The sequence below is a fragment of the Haemorhous mexicanus genome, chromosome 8 (genome assembly GCF_027477595.1).
Source record: "Haemorhous mexicanus isolate bHaeMex1 chromosome 8, bHaeMex1.pri, whole genome shotgun sequence".
Classification (NCBI taxonomy): Eukaryota; Metazoa; Chordata; class Aves; order Passeriformes; family Fringillidae; genus Haemorhous; species Haemorhous mexicanus.
This window is the reverse complement of record NC_082348.1, coordinates 19,351,399-19,373,421: the sequence shown is the minus strand read 5'-3', so window position 1 is coordinate 19,373,421 and position 22,023 is coordinate 19,351,399. Positions and strand designations below refer to the sequence as shown.

At 38.7% G+C, this 22,023-nt stretch overlaps 1 protein-coding gene across 2 annotated transcripts; it reads right to left on the bottom strand.

Moving 5' to 3' along the window:
* PPIG (peptidylprolyl isomerase G) lies at positions 1-21,964 on the bottom strand. Of its 2 annotated transcripts, none has more exons than XM_059853059.1 (13): positions 21,823-21,964; positions 14,224-14,303; positions 14,035-14,109; positions 11,826-11,933; positions 11,286-11,330; positions 9,840-9,927; positions 8,714-8,743; positions 8,480-8,619; positions 4,977-5,181; positions 3,123-3,290; positions 2,542-2,626; positions 1,610-1,746; positions 1-1,276 (listed from the first exon to the last, which is right to left on the bottom strand). In XM_059853059.1, the coding sequence occupies exons 2-13, from the start codon at positions 14,282-14,284 to the stop codon at positions 157-159; spliced, it is 2,262 nt and encodes a 753-aa protein (XP_059709042.1). In that variant the 5' UTR covers positions 14,285-14,303; positions 21,823-21,964; the 3' UTR covers positions 1-156. The 2 variants fall into 2 exon arrangements, with proteins under 2 accessions (XP_059709042.1, XP_059709043.1); XM_059853060.1 differs by lacking the exon at positions 21,823-21,964 and adding an exon at positions 21,534-21,551.
* Positions 21,965-22,023: the final 59 nt, after the last annotated feature.

Here is a 22,023-nt window from a genome sequence, read left to right as displayed (position 1 = left end):
TTTGTTTTTCATTTCAAGTTTATTAAAACTTTAGCAGTACAAATGATCCAGGTTTTAGATTATCAAAAGACCAAACTGAAGTCCACATCTTTAAAAAAGGCGTTCCCCAAAACGTCTCTAAAACTTTGAGACAATGGAAACATTAAGTCCACAAACTCATCCATGCCTGTCATCATCTGTTCCAGGACTTGTTTCATGATCAGACTTTTTATCTTTACTAGGGGCACGATCTCTCTCCTGACTCTTTGATTTTTGGTTTATTTCTTTTTCTGCTGAGGATCTGGTCTTTTCCTTTTCTTTACTGCTGCGTGAGTATGATTTTTTTGATTCTCTCTCTTTGCTACTTGGTCTCTTTTTTGAGTCTGGACTTCTATCCTGATCTCTACTAGACTTCTTGTCTCTGCTAGATTCAGGACTACTACTTTCACGGCTTTTCGAACGCCTCTTCCTTTGGCTTTCACTATCATTCCTCTTATATGAGCTTCTACTTTCCCTATTGGAATACCTCTCCCTGTTTCTGCTTTGACTTTCATCTCTCTCTGAACTCCTTGATTCTCTCCTCCTCCTGTTTTCTCTTCCTCTGTATTTATCTGGTGTACCTCTCCTTTCTCTGCTTCTTGATCTTCCTCTCCTTCTTGTTTCTCTATCTCTATTCCTGGAATAGTCCTTACTTCGACTGCGATCCCTGTCCCTGCTTCTTGATCTTCCTCTCCTACCCCTATCTCTGCTTTTGCTTCGATCCCTTGTTCTGCTGCTGGAGCTGTGTTTTCCTCTAGCATGCTCACGCTCTTTGCTTCTTGACTTGCGCTTCTCCCTGTCTTTGCTCTTCCTATGCTCTTGTTCATTACTTCTTGAGCCTGCTCTTTTACTTCTCTCCTTGCTCCTACTTCTTTCTTTCTCTCTCCCTCTAGAATCATAGTGCTTTTCTTTTTCTCTACCTTTCTCATGGTCTCTCTCTTTGCTTCTTGATCTTAGTCTCTTTTCATCATGTCTGCTGTGTCTGGAGTCTCTTTCTTTACTTTTTGATTTCTCTCTGCTTTTACTATGGCTTCTAGATTTAGCTCTCTTCTTAGCTTTGCTTTTGTTATGCTTGTCATCTTTTTCTGAATTTCTTCTTGTCTCCCTGTCTTTACTGCTGGATTTGTGATCTTTTTTCTTCTCTTTTTCCCCTCTTCGGCTTGGACTTTCAGAAACTTGCCTGTGGTCTGATATCCTTCTCTCTCTTCCTCTTCCTGGGCTCTTTTGATTATCTTTCTTGGTTTCATTTATTTCACTCCTTGGAGAGAAAAAGATACAATTTTTAAGAAGTTTTCATTTCCCTCCACTCTGAAAAATTAAACCAGAAGTGAGACAGCTTCACAACTAAAACTTCACATCAGATAATTTTTATTAATAACTACGTATTTGCAGTAGCATGGTTAAACTCACATGCAATTAAATAATGGAATAATCAAGTCAGCACCCTGGCTTCTTGAAAGCAATTGTAATTGAAAATCCAACATAACAGGTATTATTTTTAATTAAACAAGCAAAAAAAAAAAAAAAAAAAAAGGAACTAAAATTTTTTTAAAAACTCATATGCACATGTTCCAGAAAGAAATAATCTTACTTGTCTCCTTTTATCCATCTTTCTCCACTAGACACTCTCATTCTTTGAGCTCTTTGCATTTCTTGCCTCCAATGTGGAGGAGTTTCACTGCGCCGGAATCGATCTCTTGACCTGGATCTGGAAGGCGTCCGGTAACGCTTGGAGGAAAAAGGAGAAAATCATGCCTTAGTTTGAATTTCACATGCTGTGATACCTAAGCAAGATTTCCACCCCTGGCACTCAGTTCTACAGAGCACCTAACACGACACTTCACATGTATATACCAAGTTTCCACTGACAAGTTACTAACTTACTGAAAATGTATCTGACATTTCACTAAAGAGGGAATACACTAAGTCTGATCAAATAACTGATTTTAAGGTAAGGTCTACATCAGGATTTTTGTAGTCTGATGAGAGGTGTTCTGCTACTTTTAATTTGCACAAATGCTAATGTTTGTTTACTAACAATGAAGATTTGTATCTTTGACAGGCAATGCAAAAACAATATTTCACACTTGTTAAGGATTTTACAAAAAATTAGAGGAATAGAGACTTCAGTTATTAAAAACATTTGCTACATGCAGCACATAGCATATGGCTTCACCATATTGAAAGAGCCAATTTGACAGCTCCCCCCTACCAAAAGGGGGAGAAGTCTTCCCCACATTCTTGGCACTGATGTTACTGGTTCTGTGTTCACTAGAACCCTTCTTGAGCTAGTTCAATTCACCAATTTAAATATTACTATATTAGCTTCAATAAAATATTTTAATGGCTTTTTCTCACCCCCTTCTTCTCTCTTCTGTCCTCCTTCAAGCCTCAGTCCTCCAATCAATTACAATGCTCTTATTTTTTTAAAATCAACTATCTCAAGGAATATGATTAGTAACACCAGCAGTGAGACTGTGCTACCACCTTCCTTATTTTGAAGAACAGACTGCAAACATTTACCCTTGGTCCTCTTCCTTTTATTTTCCTTCCAGATCTGGTGACTAACAGTCTTCTCTGGTATGTTGACTGCGAGTTTGATAGATTACTAAAAATAATTTAAAAAGAATTATATTGTTTGTACAATTAAAAAAGACAGAAAAATCAGTATTACAAACTCTTCAGAAACTAAATGAAAACACACAATTTTATTCTACAGCAGACAGTAACATCTACACAGTAAAACTTCAATTTGTGACCACAATAATTTTAGAAGATCTCCAGGTTTTTCAGTTTTTGAAAAAAGAATAAATTAAGACTCAGACTGGACAGTTCCAATGTATGCTAAATTAAATCAAGCCAGTCATTATACATTCTTTACGCACTAAAACCATTTTCAAAGACTAAGCCTTTGTTCTAGGACAAATATAACAGTTTCCAATAAATGGAGAGATCTATTTTTCATCCAGCAGTGCTTACAACATGGAACTGTTCAATATAGAAAAGATTCAACATTAAGAGTTCTAAAACAGTAACGTGACCATACCACTGCCAGACTATGGTATGTAACCACACCATAGTCAGACTTAAACTAGATATATTACCTCTCTCTTTCCTTCTCTCTGCTTTTTCTCTCTTTTTCTTTCTCATCTACTTTAGGAGGACTTTTCCTCATCAGGAACCGGTTTTCAGGTATAGGAGGAATTTCTTCAGGACGGACAGTAGATAATGGCTGTGCTTCAGTATTTTCATCTTCACTTTCACTGGATGAGCTTTATTTGTGTATAGAAAAGATGTATAATGAGTAATCTGGATGAGGGAATACCCTTCAATCTATTTAAATAATTCAGAAATTCTCTTAATTCAGTATACAATGATACCACAAGTACCTCAGAAAACAGAGCTATTTCAGAAACAACGTTTTCCCCCCATGATATATTTGCTCCTAAGTATCCAACAGCAGTAGATTTCTGACCAACACTTTTTGTCTACTAATTACAATAGTGCAACACTGAACACAGACATACTGTGTATTTAGATGCAACTTTTTACTTTATTTTCAAAACACTTTCAGGAGACTAAAAATTCAGATTTCACACTAGAATATGTAACTGTCTACAGACTATAGTAATTCCAAGCAATTTACAAACTTCTGTGAAAAGGGCTTAGGTGCACAGAAACAGATTTAGGCAGCATTGCCCTAAGCGAACGTTTCTTAAATTCCACTGCTAGCTTAGAAAAATGCGACTTGCACTGTGTCCTGGGGTGACTTTATGATGCTTGTATCCCAAATCATCTGTTCTGTTTATGCTGGATATTAGGTTCTGCACCTTTAAGACTGGTTCTGAGAGCTAAGTGGGGGAGAAGAATCCCAAAATTTGTTATGAGGAGCTGCACGTGCTCCCCTGTATCCTTCTCCTGGACTGTGCTCTCTGCAGCACAGACAGTGGGACAGAGCTCTCCTGTGCTTTTAGTCAGTTTTTAGCTAGCTGAGGCAGGGAATTTCCCCGGACTGTGGTTTTTCTTTCTCTTGGGACTGTTTGAACCTCCTCTGGACTGAAAACTCAGAAAACCACCAGGAGCTCACACATGTGGCCATCAGGGCCTGGGATGCTGCATTCCAGCATCAGAGGGACTGATAACAGACTGAGGGAGCCCAGTTACAGCCCATGACAAGGCTTTTCTGAATTTGTCATACCTTCAGAACAGTGAGAGGTTTTATTGTTTAATATTACTCTTTTTTTATGCTTGTGAATACTTAGTTTTTTAAATAAACACTTTTTTCCACTTTTCTCCAAGGAAATCCTTTCCCTAACCAGCTGGGTGAGGGTCCACTTGAATCTGCCTTTTTAGAGGAGCCCCTTTAGGAGTTTCCTTCCAAATTTGCCTTAGACCAGGTCAAACTGACAACTTTTATGTCACATTGAACTATAACAAAATAGATTCAAAGTAACATTCTCAGAAGCAAGACTGCTTTCTCAGTTTTATTATTTTCCAGTGAAACTGAAAGGGTTTTGGACTATGAGACCAAAAAACCTGAAATATTAATTACTTAAGAACTTATTAGAAGTTAATTTATTAATGTTATGTTTAATTTTGCTACATTCCTGCATATTACATTTTCCTAAATTCCATCACATATGGTTCAAACTGAACTGTAAAGAAGTAAATTTATGGCAACAAGCTATCCCTACCCATTTCAAACCTACCACTCCAACTTTTCAAGCCAACTGAAGTCTTAGTTCATTCATTTACTCCTTTATATGCTGCAGTACACCAGCACATGAACATGGCCCTTCCCTACCATATCAGAAAATTTATTCTTGTATATGGAAACCAGTGACCGCCCAGACTACAAAATCTGCATTGCTAGTTTACACAAACATAGTCTGTGGCTATTAAGACAAGAGAATGGTACTGTATGGTGTACATGCAACAAAACAAATCTCAAAATTGACCTTTTCTTGCTTTTCTTTCTCTTCTTCTTTTCCTTCTTATGTTTCTTGGAATTTCTTTTGTGTTTCTTTTTTCGTTTTTTAGATTTCTCTTCTGAAGCACTCTCAGAATCCGATGACGAATCAGAAGATGATTCTGAATCGCTTGAACTTTCCGAGTCACTGGATGAGGAAGATGACTTGTGTCTCTTCTTTTCTTCTTTCTTAGCTTTTAGATCAGAACAGCAAAGACACATTTTAATATCAAACACTTCTAAACTAATTTCAGAAAAATCATCCATCTTGTATCTTTGAATCTTGTATCCTGGTATGGACCAGATCATTCTATCTTGTACCTCTCAGATTCTTATAATTGTGTCATGAGATTATTTCAACAAAATACTTGAGAACAATTTGATATTTTGGAAAAACATTGTTTTCTCCATAGTACAATAAAGGATACGCCTAGGAAAACCAGACATTTTCATAATTTGGACTTATGAAACTAAGTCTAAAATTTATACTGTCAAGCACTTGCAGAACTGTGTAAGTTTTCTGATGATGTTTTATACAACATTAGCTACATACAAAGAATTCTTTAAAATTTATTTACATGTGTTTATAAAAATATTCTTTAGCTTCAAGTTTCACCTGACTTCATCAAATCACTAATAAGAGAAATTTTGACTAAGATCTCTTCTACAAAAGTGGTACCAAACACCCACCTGTCCTTAAGAAAGTTAAGGTAATGTTTTTTGTTCCACAGTTCTTCTTGTGAGCTGTATTAGCTTAGTTAGTCTGTAATAACCTTTCTAAATACTTTCTAATACTTTGCTTTCTTCCTTCTTTTTTCTCCTCAGAACTTAAGATTTTCCCTACAACTTTAAGATCTTCTAAAAATTCTACCACTTGGCCAGAGAAATTCTTCTTTTATAATTTTTTAAAATCTTCTCCTTTTCACTTATTCCTCCAACTTTAAGGAAATAAAAAAAAAAGAAAAACAAAGGAAAATATGACAAACATTCCACTTTTCTAGGTGATTATCCTTTCAAATCCCATGTTAAAAGCTTATCTAGGCCTCTGCAATATTGTAATTGTGATCACTGCATCATTCAATTTATAGTATCCAGTAACATAGCTCAGTCATCATCCACTCATTCCTAAATAAATCCAGTTCTTTCACCGAAGGAGATAATTTGCCTAGTTGATAAAGCACTTCATCTGGATATTCACTGTGTGAAAATCAGATCACCTTTCCTCAACTTTAACCAACAACAAAAACACTCATACCAAGCACCTTGCTTATACTGTGATTCCTTCTGCTAGTGGCATCCTATCATCTTAGCCATCTTACCTGTTAAACCCAGGTATCAGTTCTGTTTTCATTCCGTGAAGACCTAATCCCTTTCTTTGTGTTGCCTACCAGAAAAACTCATACAATAAATACTTAAGACTCCCTTGGTATCCTAATGTACCCCCCCACAGAAATTCGTCACTGTAGTTCCCTCACAGGCAACCTCCTTATTCCTTTGTCTTAAAATCAAGTTCTTAAAGCAGCCTTCCCTGAAAATTGCCTCATAATTCACATAATCAGTTTGCTTTTACCTCCCAAAGTACTGTACCACAAACTGTTCCAGTCAATGACTCTGTTGATGATCTTGCATGACACTGACTGCATCCCAGAAACTGCTCCTCCCATCTGGATTCCCCTCCCCGTAGCTGACAAGTCCGAGGACCTCTCCTGCTCCACTTGTGACCTTTGGACAACAGCTTGGCAAATTTGCTTCAGCTCATGTGCTGTCACACTGCTCCTCCTCTTTCCAATTCCTTCAGGCCAGCAGAGATCATCAGAGGTTCCATGCTGGGCATTTAGTGAACAAATTCTAAGCCTTCCCCTTTCAAAAGCAGGATTCTCTACACACTAGAATTTCCACCATGGTCTGTCACACAGCATCTTTATCATGCTGGCTGTGCATTAGGACCCATCAAGGCCATCATCTTCCCCCATGCTCTGTTCTGCCCTTTACGTGCCTGATCCTGGTGTGCAAGGCTTCTTGTTCTCCAAACATTCCTACTGCCCATCATTATCTAGAACTGAGCCTTACAGCTTCATAGACTGGGTATCCCATCACCCTGGCATCCATCTCCCTCCCTGGCACACCAGGCCAGCTACAGAAACCAGAGCTGCCATGAATGCAGCGGTACTGAGTCAGAGGTACAAGAACATAGACAAAAGGGTAAAGGCAACACAAGTCCAATCCTTTCAGAAGCCTGTCCTCTTTTAAGAGAAGTAAGAGGGAAAACAAAATTTTTGTATTTATTTCACTCACTCTTTGGATGACAAGCACATTAAAGCCCTGCCTAAAGGCTGCAGGTCATTACTGCTCAGTGACAAAAATTTCATTTAGTCATTCAAGAGTTCTACAGTGGACTTCTAAGGGAGTGTGACTATCCAATGAAGACAGCTATGCAAGTGGGTATCACATTCCCTAGTTTCACCCATCCTGTAGCTGTACTGTTTTATTTTCTAGTTGCAGCACCTGTGCATTTCCCAAGAGATGCCATGCTCCAAAATACTGTCCAAAAAAACATATTTGTATTCTAACACATGGCATGATCTAGAACCTTTCAGAAGTCGGGAGCCAAAAGATAACTTTGCCTGGAATTCTGGGGTATTGAAGAGATCGCCTCAGACGCCAAAGTCATTCTATCAAATATCACAACAAATGAGCAACAAGGAGATGAAAAAACAAGAAGCTGAAGTTCAAATGCTTGTATCTTCCTTTGCCCAAACAAATCATTATTCTTGTGCTGTGCTTCAAAACCCTTGGTGCAACCCTTCCCAGTATATAACAGAACGTGCTAAGAATGAAATAGCAAACAAAATAAGCATCTTGGCTTTCCGCTAATGAGATTTTCCATGGTGACAGGAACATCTTAGGTTCTGCTCCTCTTATAAAATAAGGCTTGATCCAAGCTCTCATACCATGTTCAATTCTGCAATGGCAGAGCAGGACATCCCTTCCAGAAAGAAAGACAAGTTCTGTCATATTCCTCTTTAAGAATAGTTTATAGTAACTCATTAAGTGCTTGAGCGAAAGGGCCAAACCCAGACTTTCATAATCTAAGTGGCTGTTTTGAAGAGTTACCTTAGAGCAACCTGAAACAAGTTCCATACTTTCCAAAGAAGTACGAGTCATTAAATAAAGTCAGACTGCCACCAATCTTCTTAGCACAGCACTCTACTTGATATGACAAGTGCTTGGCAGCTTTATACTACAAGGTAGTGAGTCTAAGAAAACTCCAGACAAAAGAAGCTTTGAAAAAAAGCACGTATGACTGTTCTTTAATGTCTTTTGCATCAACAACTTTTAGGTTCTTTAGAAGACAGATTGCTCTGCAATGTTATACACCTTTTCACCAACCATGCCATCATCTATCACAAGTAAGTTTCTAAATATTTTTTATAAGCAGCCAGCATGGAAAAAAACAAGCAAAAAGACCTCATATGTACAGTTCAACTTTACCTTTGGATTTTGGAATTAACTCTCCACAACTCAGTATGCGTACTTCAGCATACGGTTTACTAGATGCATCTGTTTTCTGGTTTTCTATTTCTCTCACAACTTCCTGACCTGAGATGACTTGTCCAAAAACAACATGATGCCTGAAGAACATAAATAAAAGTAAGTATGCTTAGCACTTAACTTTCTCAAGGCAGTTCCCAAACAAATGTAAGAAGAAAATAAATAGATATTTACCCATCTAAATGAGGTGTAGGTTTAGTTGTTCTGTTGTTTCCAGATTTTCATTTAAAGAGAAAAACAAAATCAGTATTAGTGAAAAGCAGTCAGTATTCAAAGTATGTAATCTACACATAGGAAAGTGAATATTATTTTGAGTGTACTAACAAAACTGAACAAAACCAATATTTATCAGTCTATGATTGTGTGCAGTTAAAAATTTTTAATGTTTTATATGTTATACTAGCTATTCAATGAAACACTCTGATTATTACATTTTACTGAAAAAAACCCCCCCAAATTGCACATAGATTTTTAGACACAATCCTCATGTAGGATATGATAAGTTTCTACTTATTGAATTATATAAATACTACCAGGAAGAGATACAAAAGTCTGCAGGAAAAATGCAAATAACATTTTACACATTAGAAAATAACCAGAAAACTGGAAGAAGTATCAGCATGCAGAAATTACTTGACACAGAAGAACTGACTCTCTCTCAGCTTTTCCCTATACTAGCATTACTAAGGCATACGTGTCAGTTATGGAAGAGTAGAAAACTGGGATGATTAGAGTAATGATAATTTAGAAATCCCAAAATAAGGTTTTAATGCTGACATCCACAACTTGTTAGGTTAACTAAGCCCATGAGACATGGGTAAGAGTGATGTATTTTGAGAATATTTTCTGTAGATAATTTAATTTTAAAAGAGTCTACTGCAATGTATTTTTAGAATTTAAGTTTTACCTATAAGTAAGACTGTACTGGAAAGCTATTTTGTGATTAGAAAAAGCCCTCTACTACTTTGGAGAACCCTCAGAGCTGTTTTGCCACCTTCCTGAAAACAATTTATTAGAGCACTAAGAATTTTACAAGGAACTAACAGGTTTGCTTTTTTGACCAAGTTAGAACACAGCTACTGAAAACTACTGAAAGCCCTTTTGCACAGAAAATTAAATACAAATAAGCAGATTAGGGGAAAAATAAGTACATTAGGAAAATGGCTTCTTCCAGGCAACCTGGTAAAAAACCATAAACTTTGGCTTTGCACAGGAGCTAGTCTTCAATATTTAAAAGGATTCCCTTAACAGCTTACAAACAGCAAACCATATACACATTTCAAGACATTTCAATACTTACATAAAGAACTGTGAACCATTTGTATCTTTCCCTCGGTTGGCCATTGAAAGGAGAAATTCTTTGTTGTGCTTTACAGCAAAACTTTCATCTAAAGAAAATGTTTTCAGTTACTTTTTAAGCATACGATATATGCTTAGGTAAATGATATCATCTAAGTAAATTAATCCTGATTAAATAAATCTGTTAGTCACTTGAATGAAAAGTGGTATTAAAAATAAGACTAAAAATAACAGCTATTACTGTTTGGATACAGATGGCAGAAAGAAGTATTAACAAAGAATAATGTACAATATTCATAATGCTACTGTCGCTAGCCATGAAAGGCATGGTCCCACTCACTCTCCAATCACCTGTACAACAGTATCAAGTGTCAATCTAATCCTATGTGGCACTGGTTAATAGATCCACAAAGGCAAAACTACCCACAAATTCAGTTCCATAATGTGACCAGCCAAGTTGAATGGCCAGCCCGCTACTGCCAGAAAATAAGTGGAGGTTGTGCTCATTTTGCCATTTCTCCCAACCATACATCTCCTCAAAACCACCTACTCATTTGCCTTAGTTCTTATGCTTGCCAAATTGGATCCACTCACTAACATGGGAATACATAATTTTTTTTTTTGCTGCAATAATCTTTAGGCATTTTAGCAAGCTGAATCAGGCTAAAGTTTGATCTGATATTTAGTGCAAGGTAAGGCCTCCTCCCTCTTTTGGCAGTTGCAAACTGCTGATTCCACTCAAGGTCTGATATAAATTTGCAGCCTAGCCCAACTACAGCAACGAATAATTATTGTGTTTGCTGCAAGCTCAGACAACAACCAATGGCAAAAAAAAAAAAAAAACACCTATCTGGGAGGGGAGAGGGGCTTAACCTTGCCTCGTGGCATCTACCCAGCACCTGGGCTTAGGTGTAACACAACAACTGCTCCAATAAACACACATGCTCCACTACATTCCGGACAAACAGAGAAACACAGCAGCTTCTTCTGCAACGCTGGCTGAGAAAGAACCAGGACTGTGAGAAAACTAAAAGCTCTACCTTTAATTCATCTTGGATTCAGGAAAGCAGGGCTCTGTGTGTTTTTTTAACAAAAATTTGTGAGGAAACCCAACCCCATCAACACCCTTCTCCTTTTCCCTCAAAGAGAAGACCATCCCCAGCTTTTAGCTAGCTGAGCAAGCCAAAAGTAAATGTCTAAAACCAGCAATAAAAATATAAGTCTGGTAAAAGGGACAAATACAAAGGAGTTCAGTTTCAGTTTTTCATTCATTAAAATAGTTCATATCTTAAAAGTAAAACAACTTAAATGGGACAGTCAAAGGCCTTCAAGACCAGACAAAATATTTTTAAAAAATGGAATTCAGGTTTACAGAACAGAGACTACAGAACGTAAAGGTAATTGTTTATTTTAACACCAAAATAGAACAGACTGATAGAATTCTTACCTTCAAAAAAGCCACCATAAATGGATTCTCCTCCTCTGCCATTTCCTTAAAAGAGGAAAAGTGACAGTAGTGATTAAAAGAGTTACATTATGTGGAAGGTACTCCATAATACTGACGTAACTGCATCTAAGTCACTGACATTACACTTCAAGATATGCAAACACAAACAAGATGCATCTTTGTAATCCAGAAGCAAAAAACTTGGAAAACAAGAAGTATTCTCCCATGTATTCAGCAACAGTCTCCCTTTTTTCTTTATTTCCCAGCAGCAGATACGATATTTAATTCTCACGCTTCAACCTTTCAATAGCAGGTATTTAGTTCTCTGAATGATTGACATAACTTGAGCAAAAGTTTATTATAAACTTCTATATGTGCATTCACACAAGTTCTCATGGAAAGCTTCTCACACAGAAGAAAAGGGGAAAAGCAGTGATATCTGTCAGAGAATAACGAATTTAAGTAAATGGTTCTATACAGAACTTTTGCGATGTTTTATTACATAAGCGGCAAAATTCTCTTTAAAGATTCATGTCATACCTTCACTGAAGTCGCCTCCTTGGATCATAAAATCTTTCACAACCCTGTGAAACAGACAACTTTTGTAATGCAATGGCTTTTGGGTGGACTTTCCTGTACCCTTTTCACCTAAAGAAGAAAATGAACAAAACCAAAAATTACTCTCTGCATCTGTAGAAACTTCATTACAAAAAAAGTTCTTTGTAAAGCACTCAACCAAAATCTTCTGTGCTCTGAAAAACTGGCTTGTGAGGCAGACTTACCTGTACGAAACTGGAATTTAAGAAAGCAGTGCAGAAACTATTTTCTGTCTCTACAGTTATACTAGAAGAACTCCTTACTGACATTAGTATACAACCCTGGTCACTGCCACGCAAATTGACTGAAGCTAAACATCTAGTTTACATTTATGACAACTGGTATTGCTCAGAAACAATCAGATCTGTACTTAAAATACAGCAAGGTTAAGGTACCATAAAAACTTCTAAGAAAGCCATAGAGGCAGGGGGAAGGAGAAGGACTCTCATTCCCTCTCTCATTCCTGATGACAACTGCCATCTTCCTCCCTTGCATTAGCTCTGCTGTTTAAGCAAACTCTGCTTCAGCTACAACACAATGGCCTCTCCCTGCTCAAAGAGAGAGGATTTCTGCTGAGTTAGCAAGATTAATGGCTCATGGTGGGTCCTGTGAAGGTAACAGGTAATCAGTGGGACTTCTCAGGGAAGACCTCTTCCTCTACATGCTGGCAAACCATTAGACAGCATCTTCCTATAATCTTATTCAGAGCAATTAAACTGGCAACTTTTGTCAAGGGCAGTTCCTCTGAACTTACAGACTGGTGTCTCCATATGGATTTGAATAGCTAGAAAAAACCCCACTTTTGATAGGAACTCTGATAAATTTGAAGCTGTGTATGTTCCACTAACTTAGCAGATGCCAGGAAAACATGGAGCTGTTGATCTCTGTTTTAAAAAGGCAGCATACACTTTTCAAAACTTCCAGAAAAAAAGATGAGTAAGGAAAACAAAAATTAAAAGTTTTAATAATTTGCTGATGATCAATATCAAACTTGCAGCATATTTTTCTCACTATTCTTATATGTGTTAAGGCAGCAAAATAGTTCAGGATCTGAATTTCATTACCGATGTCAGCAACAAAGGATGAACTTAGCTATATGTGCTGCTGATCTGAAATGCTGTTGAAGACTTCAATTCACAAATATAAGGCAGCAGTAGGGAGTAACACCTTTATTCAATAATCTGACTTTTGGGAGATTGACAGCAGATCAAGAATGCCACAGTCATGTGTTAACATACCCACAGCCATTAAAAATCATTCAAGGTCAAATTCGTTAACAAATTTTGATAATCTGATTTTGTGCCATTAAACCTTCTGTCAGATCAGATAATGGCTACATTCCTGAAGACATCCTGAATGGTGTGCTGCGTGATCTAGTTAACTTAACATGAATGTAATCATGTATCTGATTCAGATCATATTAGTACTGCTGAGGGATTCACTATTAACAGCTACAGACTCTTGACCTGAAAAATAACCAAGCTGGAAGGAAAAGAAGCAGAAAAAGCTGAAGACAGAAAGCAGATATGCTATTTACGTATTCACAAAGTTATTCTTGCAACAATAAACTCAAGTTTTGCTAAGCTGTCAGCATTTGCAATAAAAGTATGCAGTCCACAGGAAAGTAATTATCTTTGTAAATGTTTCCAAGGGAGAATCTCCTGAGTATTTTCCTCAAGAAATACACTTTCAATAGGAGTAGAAATCACCAGTGTCCATCAAGAAATTAAAATAACAGAAAAAACAACTGATGAATAAAAGCATCACCTTTCAAATTCCACGAAGCATCATAAGACTGAAACCTAAGTCGGCATGGTTGACCTCTTGCTGGCTACCTTTCAAGACTGGATGATGTTATATAATGTGAACAGTAATATCTGTGCTAGTAACAGAAAATCAGCTTACTGGGCCTGTATTTAAAGTTGGTTGGTATATACTCCCTGCAACACATAAGCCAAACCTACAACTGCTTTGCTTTACATCATATTTGTAGGCTCATATGTGCACCATCAGCTAAATATTTGGAGGTGTCAAGAACCAGTTCTGAATATACTTTCATATTTAAGAAAATGTCACGAATAATAACAGACATCAAACTAGTTAACATGGCATTACATTAAAAATTACAGATTAAACAGTAAAATCTACAAACCTGTGCAAAGGCAGCGAAAATTCTCACATGTCTTTGGACACACATCTGAAAACAATTCAAAGACCACTCTTCCAGCTAGAAAAAAAAAAGACCACCATATTTATTGTGAAGTTAAATAATATTTGTATTGTTCTTATACATATCTCATATGAATATTATGCTACTGAATTGATACTTTAATTTTCTTACCGGGTACATTGTTGATGGCTATGTCAAAAAAGCAACGAGGTCTCTGGACCTTTACTCCCATGGCTTCAGAAGTCTAATTACTGTAGGCAATAAAAATAGAATTTAGTTTTTCCTTCTGTGCACTGAAATCATGTGCAAGTCAATACAGGTGTAAGCCAATACAAAAGTCAATAAAAACTGCAGAAAAGCAAACTAAAAAGCCCAGACGGCAAACATTAGCATTTTTTGAAGTTCAAAAAATGCCAAGTACTTAAGGTCATTTTCATGTGTTGTAGCCCCAAATGAGTGATTTTCTTCATGTTTGCTGCAATAACATTAAATTTAAACTTGAGTGCTGTACTTCAGGTGGGGAAATACAAAAGGAAAAGATACTGCAAGATATGGGCAAGACTTCAGCATTCCATTTTCAAATTTCAAAATTCAGTATTACCTGGATTCCTGTCATGGCAGTTACCAGGCATTGCTTCAATTAGGATTCAAACCATTCTTGACAAAAAAAAATACAAGGGTGTATTTTTTTTCCACAACTGCTGCGAAGTGAAATTATTTTGGTTTTTCATTGTCTCTTCCTTTTACGTTATTGTTTATCTCTTGGCACACCATCACTAGTATCATTTAAAAGAAGTATAGATGCTAGAGCTGCTTAAGGACATGGTTTGGTTGTAGACTTGGTACTGCTAGATTTACTACTGGGCTCAATGGTCTTAAGGAGTTTTTCCAGCCTAAATGATTCTATAATTCCTTATAGAGAATTTTAACACCAATTTTTGCCTTAGACTATATAAATCCTTTTATCTTTGTGTAACAAGCTATGTCTTAATTCCATTTGCATCTTCAACATCCCAACATTATGTACAATCGTATTCTTTGCTTTTTCTAAATCCCTATCCTCTCTGAGTTACTTCAGACTGGGAAAAAACCAAACAAACAGTGACAGCAAAAGGATCTGTAAGACAGGAGTACCTTTTCCAGAATTTGGAATATAATCCATACATTTTCAGTCCTAATTATTTTTTCAAATCTAGCTGACATACTGCACACATCTCTCCTAAAGCTTCACTCCTGGATGTACCACAGAACATGCCCGAAAAATTAAACTGTTACCATCTGTCATTCTCAGCATATGAACAAGAGGCTGTAAAAAATCAAGACAGCAGTGTAATCATGTTAGCCTATATTCTCCCTACTTGTGCTGTCACTCCTAACATTTTACTAAGATTACACAGCAAAAATCAGGAACATTGCAGGACTGGTTTAAATTAAACATCCCTCAGTAGTTCATTATTCATATGATTTTTATCATGAGAAGATTTAAAAAAAAAAATGCAGAATCTCACTAGATATTCTCTAGGTGTGTAACAGATACATTCACACACAAGCCAGCCACTGGTCCAAAGCAGCAGGCTTATCTCAGTCTGCTTGAATTGAAATAGCATTTCTCTTCTATTAGTACACCCAATTTTGTAGCCGGCAGAGAAACAGAGAAGATGCCCGTAGGTGAAAACTCCGATGCCATCAGGTTAGGAGGAGGCTGCCCAGGTCACCGCACCGCTGCACAGACTGCGAGCAGCGCAAGGACTGCAGGGTGTGGCCAAGGGAGGGGAGGAGATGGCTGGGTGTGGACAGGCTGCTTTCAGAACTGGCACCAGCCAAAGCACAGCCACTCACCGTCAGGGGCAGAGCAGACCGCACAGCTGCACGGCCATACTTTTTTCAACGAAACCTTTCACAATAAATGCTGCTATAAATATTGTTTGGTGCTAGAACTGCCAGTTTTAACTGAACTGAGACCTCTAAAGAGCATCAGTACCACAACTGATTGGCTGCTTATACTCAAACTTTAAGCATTTAATTCTAAAGCTTAAGTGAGAAGGAATTTCCTGCTTTACAAGCAGTTTGCTTGAGAAATGTAGAGGTATGCCTTAACATTTATAGACAGTATTTTAGCCAAAATAATTGACAACTATCTTAATACATGATAGGTGAAATAATTAGTATGTGACACGTGAAATAATACATGAAATAATTTTTATTTCAAACACTGATAATGACTAAAGCTATTTGCTTTCTATGTCAGTCAATTTTTAACACTGTTCTGTAGACAATGGGAGAGAGAAATCAGAAATAAAGAATTCTGCCCAACTCCCTACCCCTTCCAAGTTTTCTCAATTTGATGTTTTTCTACCTTTACATTGTTTCATGAACAGTGGAACAAAGTTAGCCCATATTCTAACCACTACCTCCAGCATAACCTGCACTCTCCCTAAATCCTCCAATAACATCCCCAGAACACCAGCTGCAATAGATTCTAAATTATGGGTATGGCATTGGGTCAGTGTGAACCCCCTGAATGGACACCAGGCCAAGCAAATATATCTCACTCTCAAGCTCATGGTGCTCAGAAAACCAGGCTAAGACATCAGTGACATTCATCCTACCTTCCTCACAAGTCAAGTGAGCGTTTCTTCTCCAATATACTTAAGCATACTTTGCACTATTTCAGCCAGACCTTTTCCTGATGTGCTACAGGGCAAAGTACCAAGTTAGTAACACCAAACACAATCTTCTACATACTGATAATTTAAAAACCATATTAAAAGCAAGTACAGGGGGCCTGAATATTAAATGAAAAATCAACAAAGAAAACCACCAAAAATATGCCAAGAATAAAGTCAGAAAATATCAACAACGAAGTCAGAAAATTGTGAGCTCAGTAGCATTACATGTCTGACAACAACAGGACTTAAATGATTTGTGCTGATTCTCTCTCAAAATTTCTTTTCAGTTAGAACATGGATATTCTTAACCCTCAATACCCTGCATTTTTTAATTGTGAACTTGATGGAATTTCACTAGTGAAAGGAATATGAATTTGATGTCAACCCAAAAGATGCTTACTATACATACATTCAAAAAATGTACATTCAAAATCTTGGTAAGTCAGCTCACTTTTTCCCTCCAAAATTCTAAGAACAGACAAAATAAACTACTCTAAAATTTTCAAGTTATTTATCATTCTCAACCACCTTCTGTTTGAAGGGGCTCTTACTAAATCTAAGTAGAATCTATAACCCAAAAAAACCCAAACCCAACCAAGCAACTAGAACATCACTTCAGCATATCTAAACAAAGGGCTTGTTTCTTTTATGTCTGGAAGTAGAATTACAGTTCAGCTTAGAGCATACTGGTATTTGTCGATGAATACATCAAAAGTACTCAGTCTTGTCAGAACAGCTGCATCCACAACCAATATTTCACCAACTGTCCCTCAGGGTTTACATTACTTCACACCTCCACCAGTCTCATGATTTTGTTTAAATATTTGCAGGATAAAGCTGGCCAGCTCAAGGCCAAGCTGCCAGCAACTCTTCTCCTCCAAAATGATCTGTGCCAATGGAAAAAGATACCTATCCCAAACTGTCCACAAGCATCTTTCCACCAGGGATTACCACTGATATTTGCTGATGTGTTTAAAAAAACACATCTTGGGGAATTTTATTTCCAAAGATCACCTGTGCTAGCAGGGATCTGGTAATAACACTTTTTAACACATACTAGAGCCTTTTGACTGAACAGGCTAGACAGCATTCAGAGATGCACATTAACTGAGCATCAGCATGTCATGCATCCCAAAGAAGGTGACAGCAAGCAGCAATACAGCAGTATTTCCTCGTTTTATAGGAGGGGAAAAAACAATCTTCTTTATAACTGTGCTGAACTACTGATTTGTTTCAGTCCCAGAACAGGACAGAATAGTAAGCAAAGACATACTTAGTAGGAAAAAGATACATGGTGTCTATTCCTTCACTTGCTTCCCTGTCATCACCAGTTCTTCCAGATTTTTAATTTTTCCTTTACCTTGCCCTTGAATGTGCTTCCTTGCATCAACTTACAATTACCTGCACTGATCTTCATTCAATGTCCAAACAAAGCAAACAATAAAGTGCATAAATTCACATTGCTAGCATTTTGTTTCACACCATCTAAAAGCAGCAAAACTACACTACATTGATACATATTTCAAAGACAAGCATGCAGAATCTCCAGAAATGTGTTTAAAAGCAAAATTTCGCATTCAGAAAATGCAAATGCACAAAGTGAACCCAGAACATATATTCTTTAAGGCTGTGGCTGCAGTCACTTGAAGACAATATAAATGTGGGCTGATACTACAATAGAGGGTTCCTACACCTACATGTTTAACTTGCATACAAGTGGCTACCTGGCTGCATAAAAACCACTCTTTCCTCCTCCCTCCACAGAACAAGACAGCAGCAGCAGACTGAAGTGATGGCAGAAGCACAGACTAAAAATGTTACAAGTTCTTTCCAGTATGGATTAAACTAGAAGTGAATTTATGATTTTGAAATGGGAGACATGAAAATTTGCTCACAGAACCATTCCTGTGACAGAGCCTGCAGCTGTGTTAGCATGATACCAAAGATGTGAACGAAAACCTAAACACATCAACCCTCTATCTCCATAATTTCCTTAGCATTCTTCCCTGAACACCACCAACTTTTCCTCTGTACTTCATGATCTCAAAACTCTGAATTAGCAGCAATGACGTCTAAAGAAATTATTTTTTTTCATTTCACTAACCAGCAGCACAGGATTTTTGTTGCCAAATTTAGGAATAATGTGCTACACTAGAACACATTTCAGATTTAGGATGACATCTTTGCAATCACACGGATTTAACACACCTGTAAGAAAGAAAATATTTGCTTTCTACACAGATCTATGAAATTTATGTAGGAAGACCTTCAAGTCATCATTAAAAATCATGCTTTATAAGCTTTCAATCTGACAGTCTCTTCAAAAGAAAAACCACCCATAAAATAAAACTTTCAACATTTTTGCAGGCAAAAAGGGATTCACACCACTTTTCACCAGGCCTCCTCTCTACAGCAATGCTAGAAGTATTTACTGGACTACTGACATAGGATTTGTTTGCCTCTAAAAAAGGAAATCAGACACCTGACAATATCAACTGTTGTCTTCCACGGACAAGAGGCAAGGGAGACTTCAGAAAATATCTATCACCCTTAGATAGGTCCTGACTAAATATGCAGTACATACTCCTAACCCTACTGCACTGGTAGATCACTTTACCTCTTTTAGTATGATTTCTTGCAATTTAGTCTTCTTATACTAAAGTATAATGAATGCACACCCAGTTTTAACACCCCAGCTGGGAGAGCATAAAATTCAGCTAAGAAGGTAGTAACATTCTGAAACTGCTTACACAGAAATACAGGCTCCTACTGGATCATCCCCTTTATTTTTCTAAAAAAGGGATTCCTTCAATGAAAAAATGTTAAAATATCCAACCATGCTCTTGTCATTTGCAACTAAAAATCTATGTTGTCAAGTCTTAGTCACGATTTTCTATTATCTACTTTACACAGAAAGTACTTTTTTTCCTCTTTTGTGAACAAATAATAAGTGCACTTGTTGGTGTGAATTTCAATAGGCCTAGATTCATGAACTTTTATTTTAAAACTTAAAAAGTGCCAAGAAAAGGCAATTTTGTGCTCTTTATTGGGGGGGGGGGGGGGACACCTCTTACAGGGTATAATCTCCAAGTCATGCAAATCCCAAAATTAATTTCAGCAATGGAATCCTTTCCTACCTGTTACTGAAGGTGATGTAAGGCAAGAGAACCATGCAACAGTAAAAGACAGCTCTGAATGCAGACCCATATTTGTCAACTATAACAAAAAAAACCTGTATCATGTTTCATTCCTCGTGTTCTACCCCTTCCTCTACTCCTCTAGATCCCTTCTGTGCTTCATCCCAGTCCCTGACCTAAACCTCACTGCATTAGAAGATGGCCACATTTTTTCCCTGGCACTCACTGACTCTCTTCCAAATGGAAGCTGGCTCCTAAATTACCATCACATGGAGGAGTGAACTGGTAGTGGAGAAATCATGCTGCAACACACTAAAATCCTTCACTCTGTTACATATTTTCACTCTAAATTCCCTCATAATCCCCAGATTTTCTGAGATCCTGTGAGGAAAAAAAACCCAAATCTTCTCTTGATAGCAGCTTGATGACTGCTAGCAAATTAAAGCAATGTTTGTTTCACAGAAGAGGACTGAAAGAATGGGAAGTCTTAATGAGAAATACAGTCCCCAAGGGTCCTCCCAGAGAACTACTGATGCTGCTATCCTTTTTATGCTACCCTTCAGATCTACTGCACATACAGGAAACCACATAATTTCTGAAATATTTATAAATAATTTTTACAAGTGGATTAATCAAGCTCTGTGAGTTTAGACAAACTAATGCTTCATAAATCATGTCTAACCTACAAATTGTTACCATATTTTTATCGTGGTAGCACCTAAAAATCTGAGCCACACTGGACTCCAATGCAATGGGAATAGTGAAACAAAATGGCGGGAAAAAGATTTTAAAAAAGCCCAACAACATAAAACCACACCAAAAAAACCCCCCAAAGAAACACTAGTAACATTTATCTTTGTCCATGGAACAGCCTCTTCTGCTGACAATCTAGAAAAAAATCATGAAACCTCCAAAATATTCTCTCAGAAAAAAAATACATCATAGAAAATAGACTATATGCAAGATAATATTCTGATGCTTCTCTTAAATTAGGTCTCAGATGACTACTAAATATAATTAACTTATCCAGTCAAACATTAGGAAACTACTGGCCAAATGACTTTATCATTATTTATAAAGTTTCTAATTGTGACTGAACTTAAAGGCGATGTTTAGCACTACAACAGATACTCTGGCCACAGTTTCAGTGAGCTATTTCTTAAGTCTTTTAAGTCTCTCAAAGCCTCTTCAAGGCCTCAAAGTACAGCCATATATACGCAGTATTTATAGTTTGGTCACGGCTACAAACAAAATGAGCCTTGAAGTCAATACTCATAGAAGTCTTTGGAACGCCTTAGGAAATCCCTAAAAGAGAGAGGCAGAGGAGTCTCCTGCCAGACACGGTAGCTCCTACAGGCTCCACTTTCCTAGGAGAGGCCTGCAGAGGGGAGAGCATGTGGCACGCAGACAGCTCCGTTCCTTCCTCGTCTAGGGGAGGAGGGAAGACTCATTCAAACTCCCAAGCCAGCACCCGAGCCCGAGCAGGGCGCTCGCTGCGGACACAGACCCGCGGCTAGCCAGGCTGTGGAGAGGCACAGCCGGCCCGGCAGACCCGACCCCCGGCGCGATGTGCGCCAGGCCCCGAGCGCCGCTTCACCCACCCCCGCCGCTCCCGCCTGCCTAGGGCCGCACTCACAGCGCCGCACACCCCTTCCCTCCCAGGGGCCGCCCTCACCCGGGATGCGCCGAACGCCGCGGTCTGCCTGCCCCCCGCACACGGGCGGCCGGGCCTTGCGAGGGGCGGGTGCTAGGAGGCGGCGGGGGCGGCCGCCCCAGGCCCGCTCCGAAGCGGCGGCCGGGAGGGGCCGGAGCTTCTACCCGCGCCGTGACCGAGGCTCAGGCCCCGCGGCGCTGCAACCTCCTCCTCCTCCACCGTTCGCCCGGCCCCCGGCCCGGCCCGGGCGATGGCCCTCACTCGGCCGCGCCGGCGCCCGGCGCTGCCCGGCGGTGTGGCCGGCACTCACCCGCTGGCGGCCCTTGAAGCCCCGCGCTGCTCAGCGCCGCGCTGCCGCCATGTTGGAGCTGGTGCGGCACGGACTGCGTCAGTGGCGGACAGGGCGGGAGCGGCGACCCGGGGGCGGCGCGCCGGGGGCGGGCGGGGGAGTGCGGCGGCGGGAGCAGCGTTCCCCCGGCCTGGGCACGGTGCGAGGGGTCGCGAGCAGCGA

Coding starts and splice junctions, on each gene's coding strand:
- PPIG (XM_059853059.1), bottom strand. CDS start 14,284: ATGGGAGTAAAGGTCCAGAGACCTCGTTGCTTTTTTGACATAGCCATC. Junction 11,934..14,034: donor TTTTCGCTGCCTTTGCACAG/GTTTGTAGATTT, acceptor TTTCTTCTTTAG/GTGAAAAGGGTACAGGAAAG. Junction 1,277..1,609: donor AGATGGATAAAAGGAGACAA/GTAAGATTATTT, acceptor TTTCTCTCCAAG/GAGTGAAATAAATGAAACCA.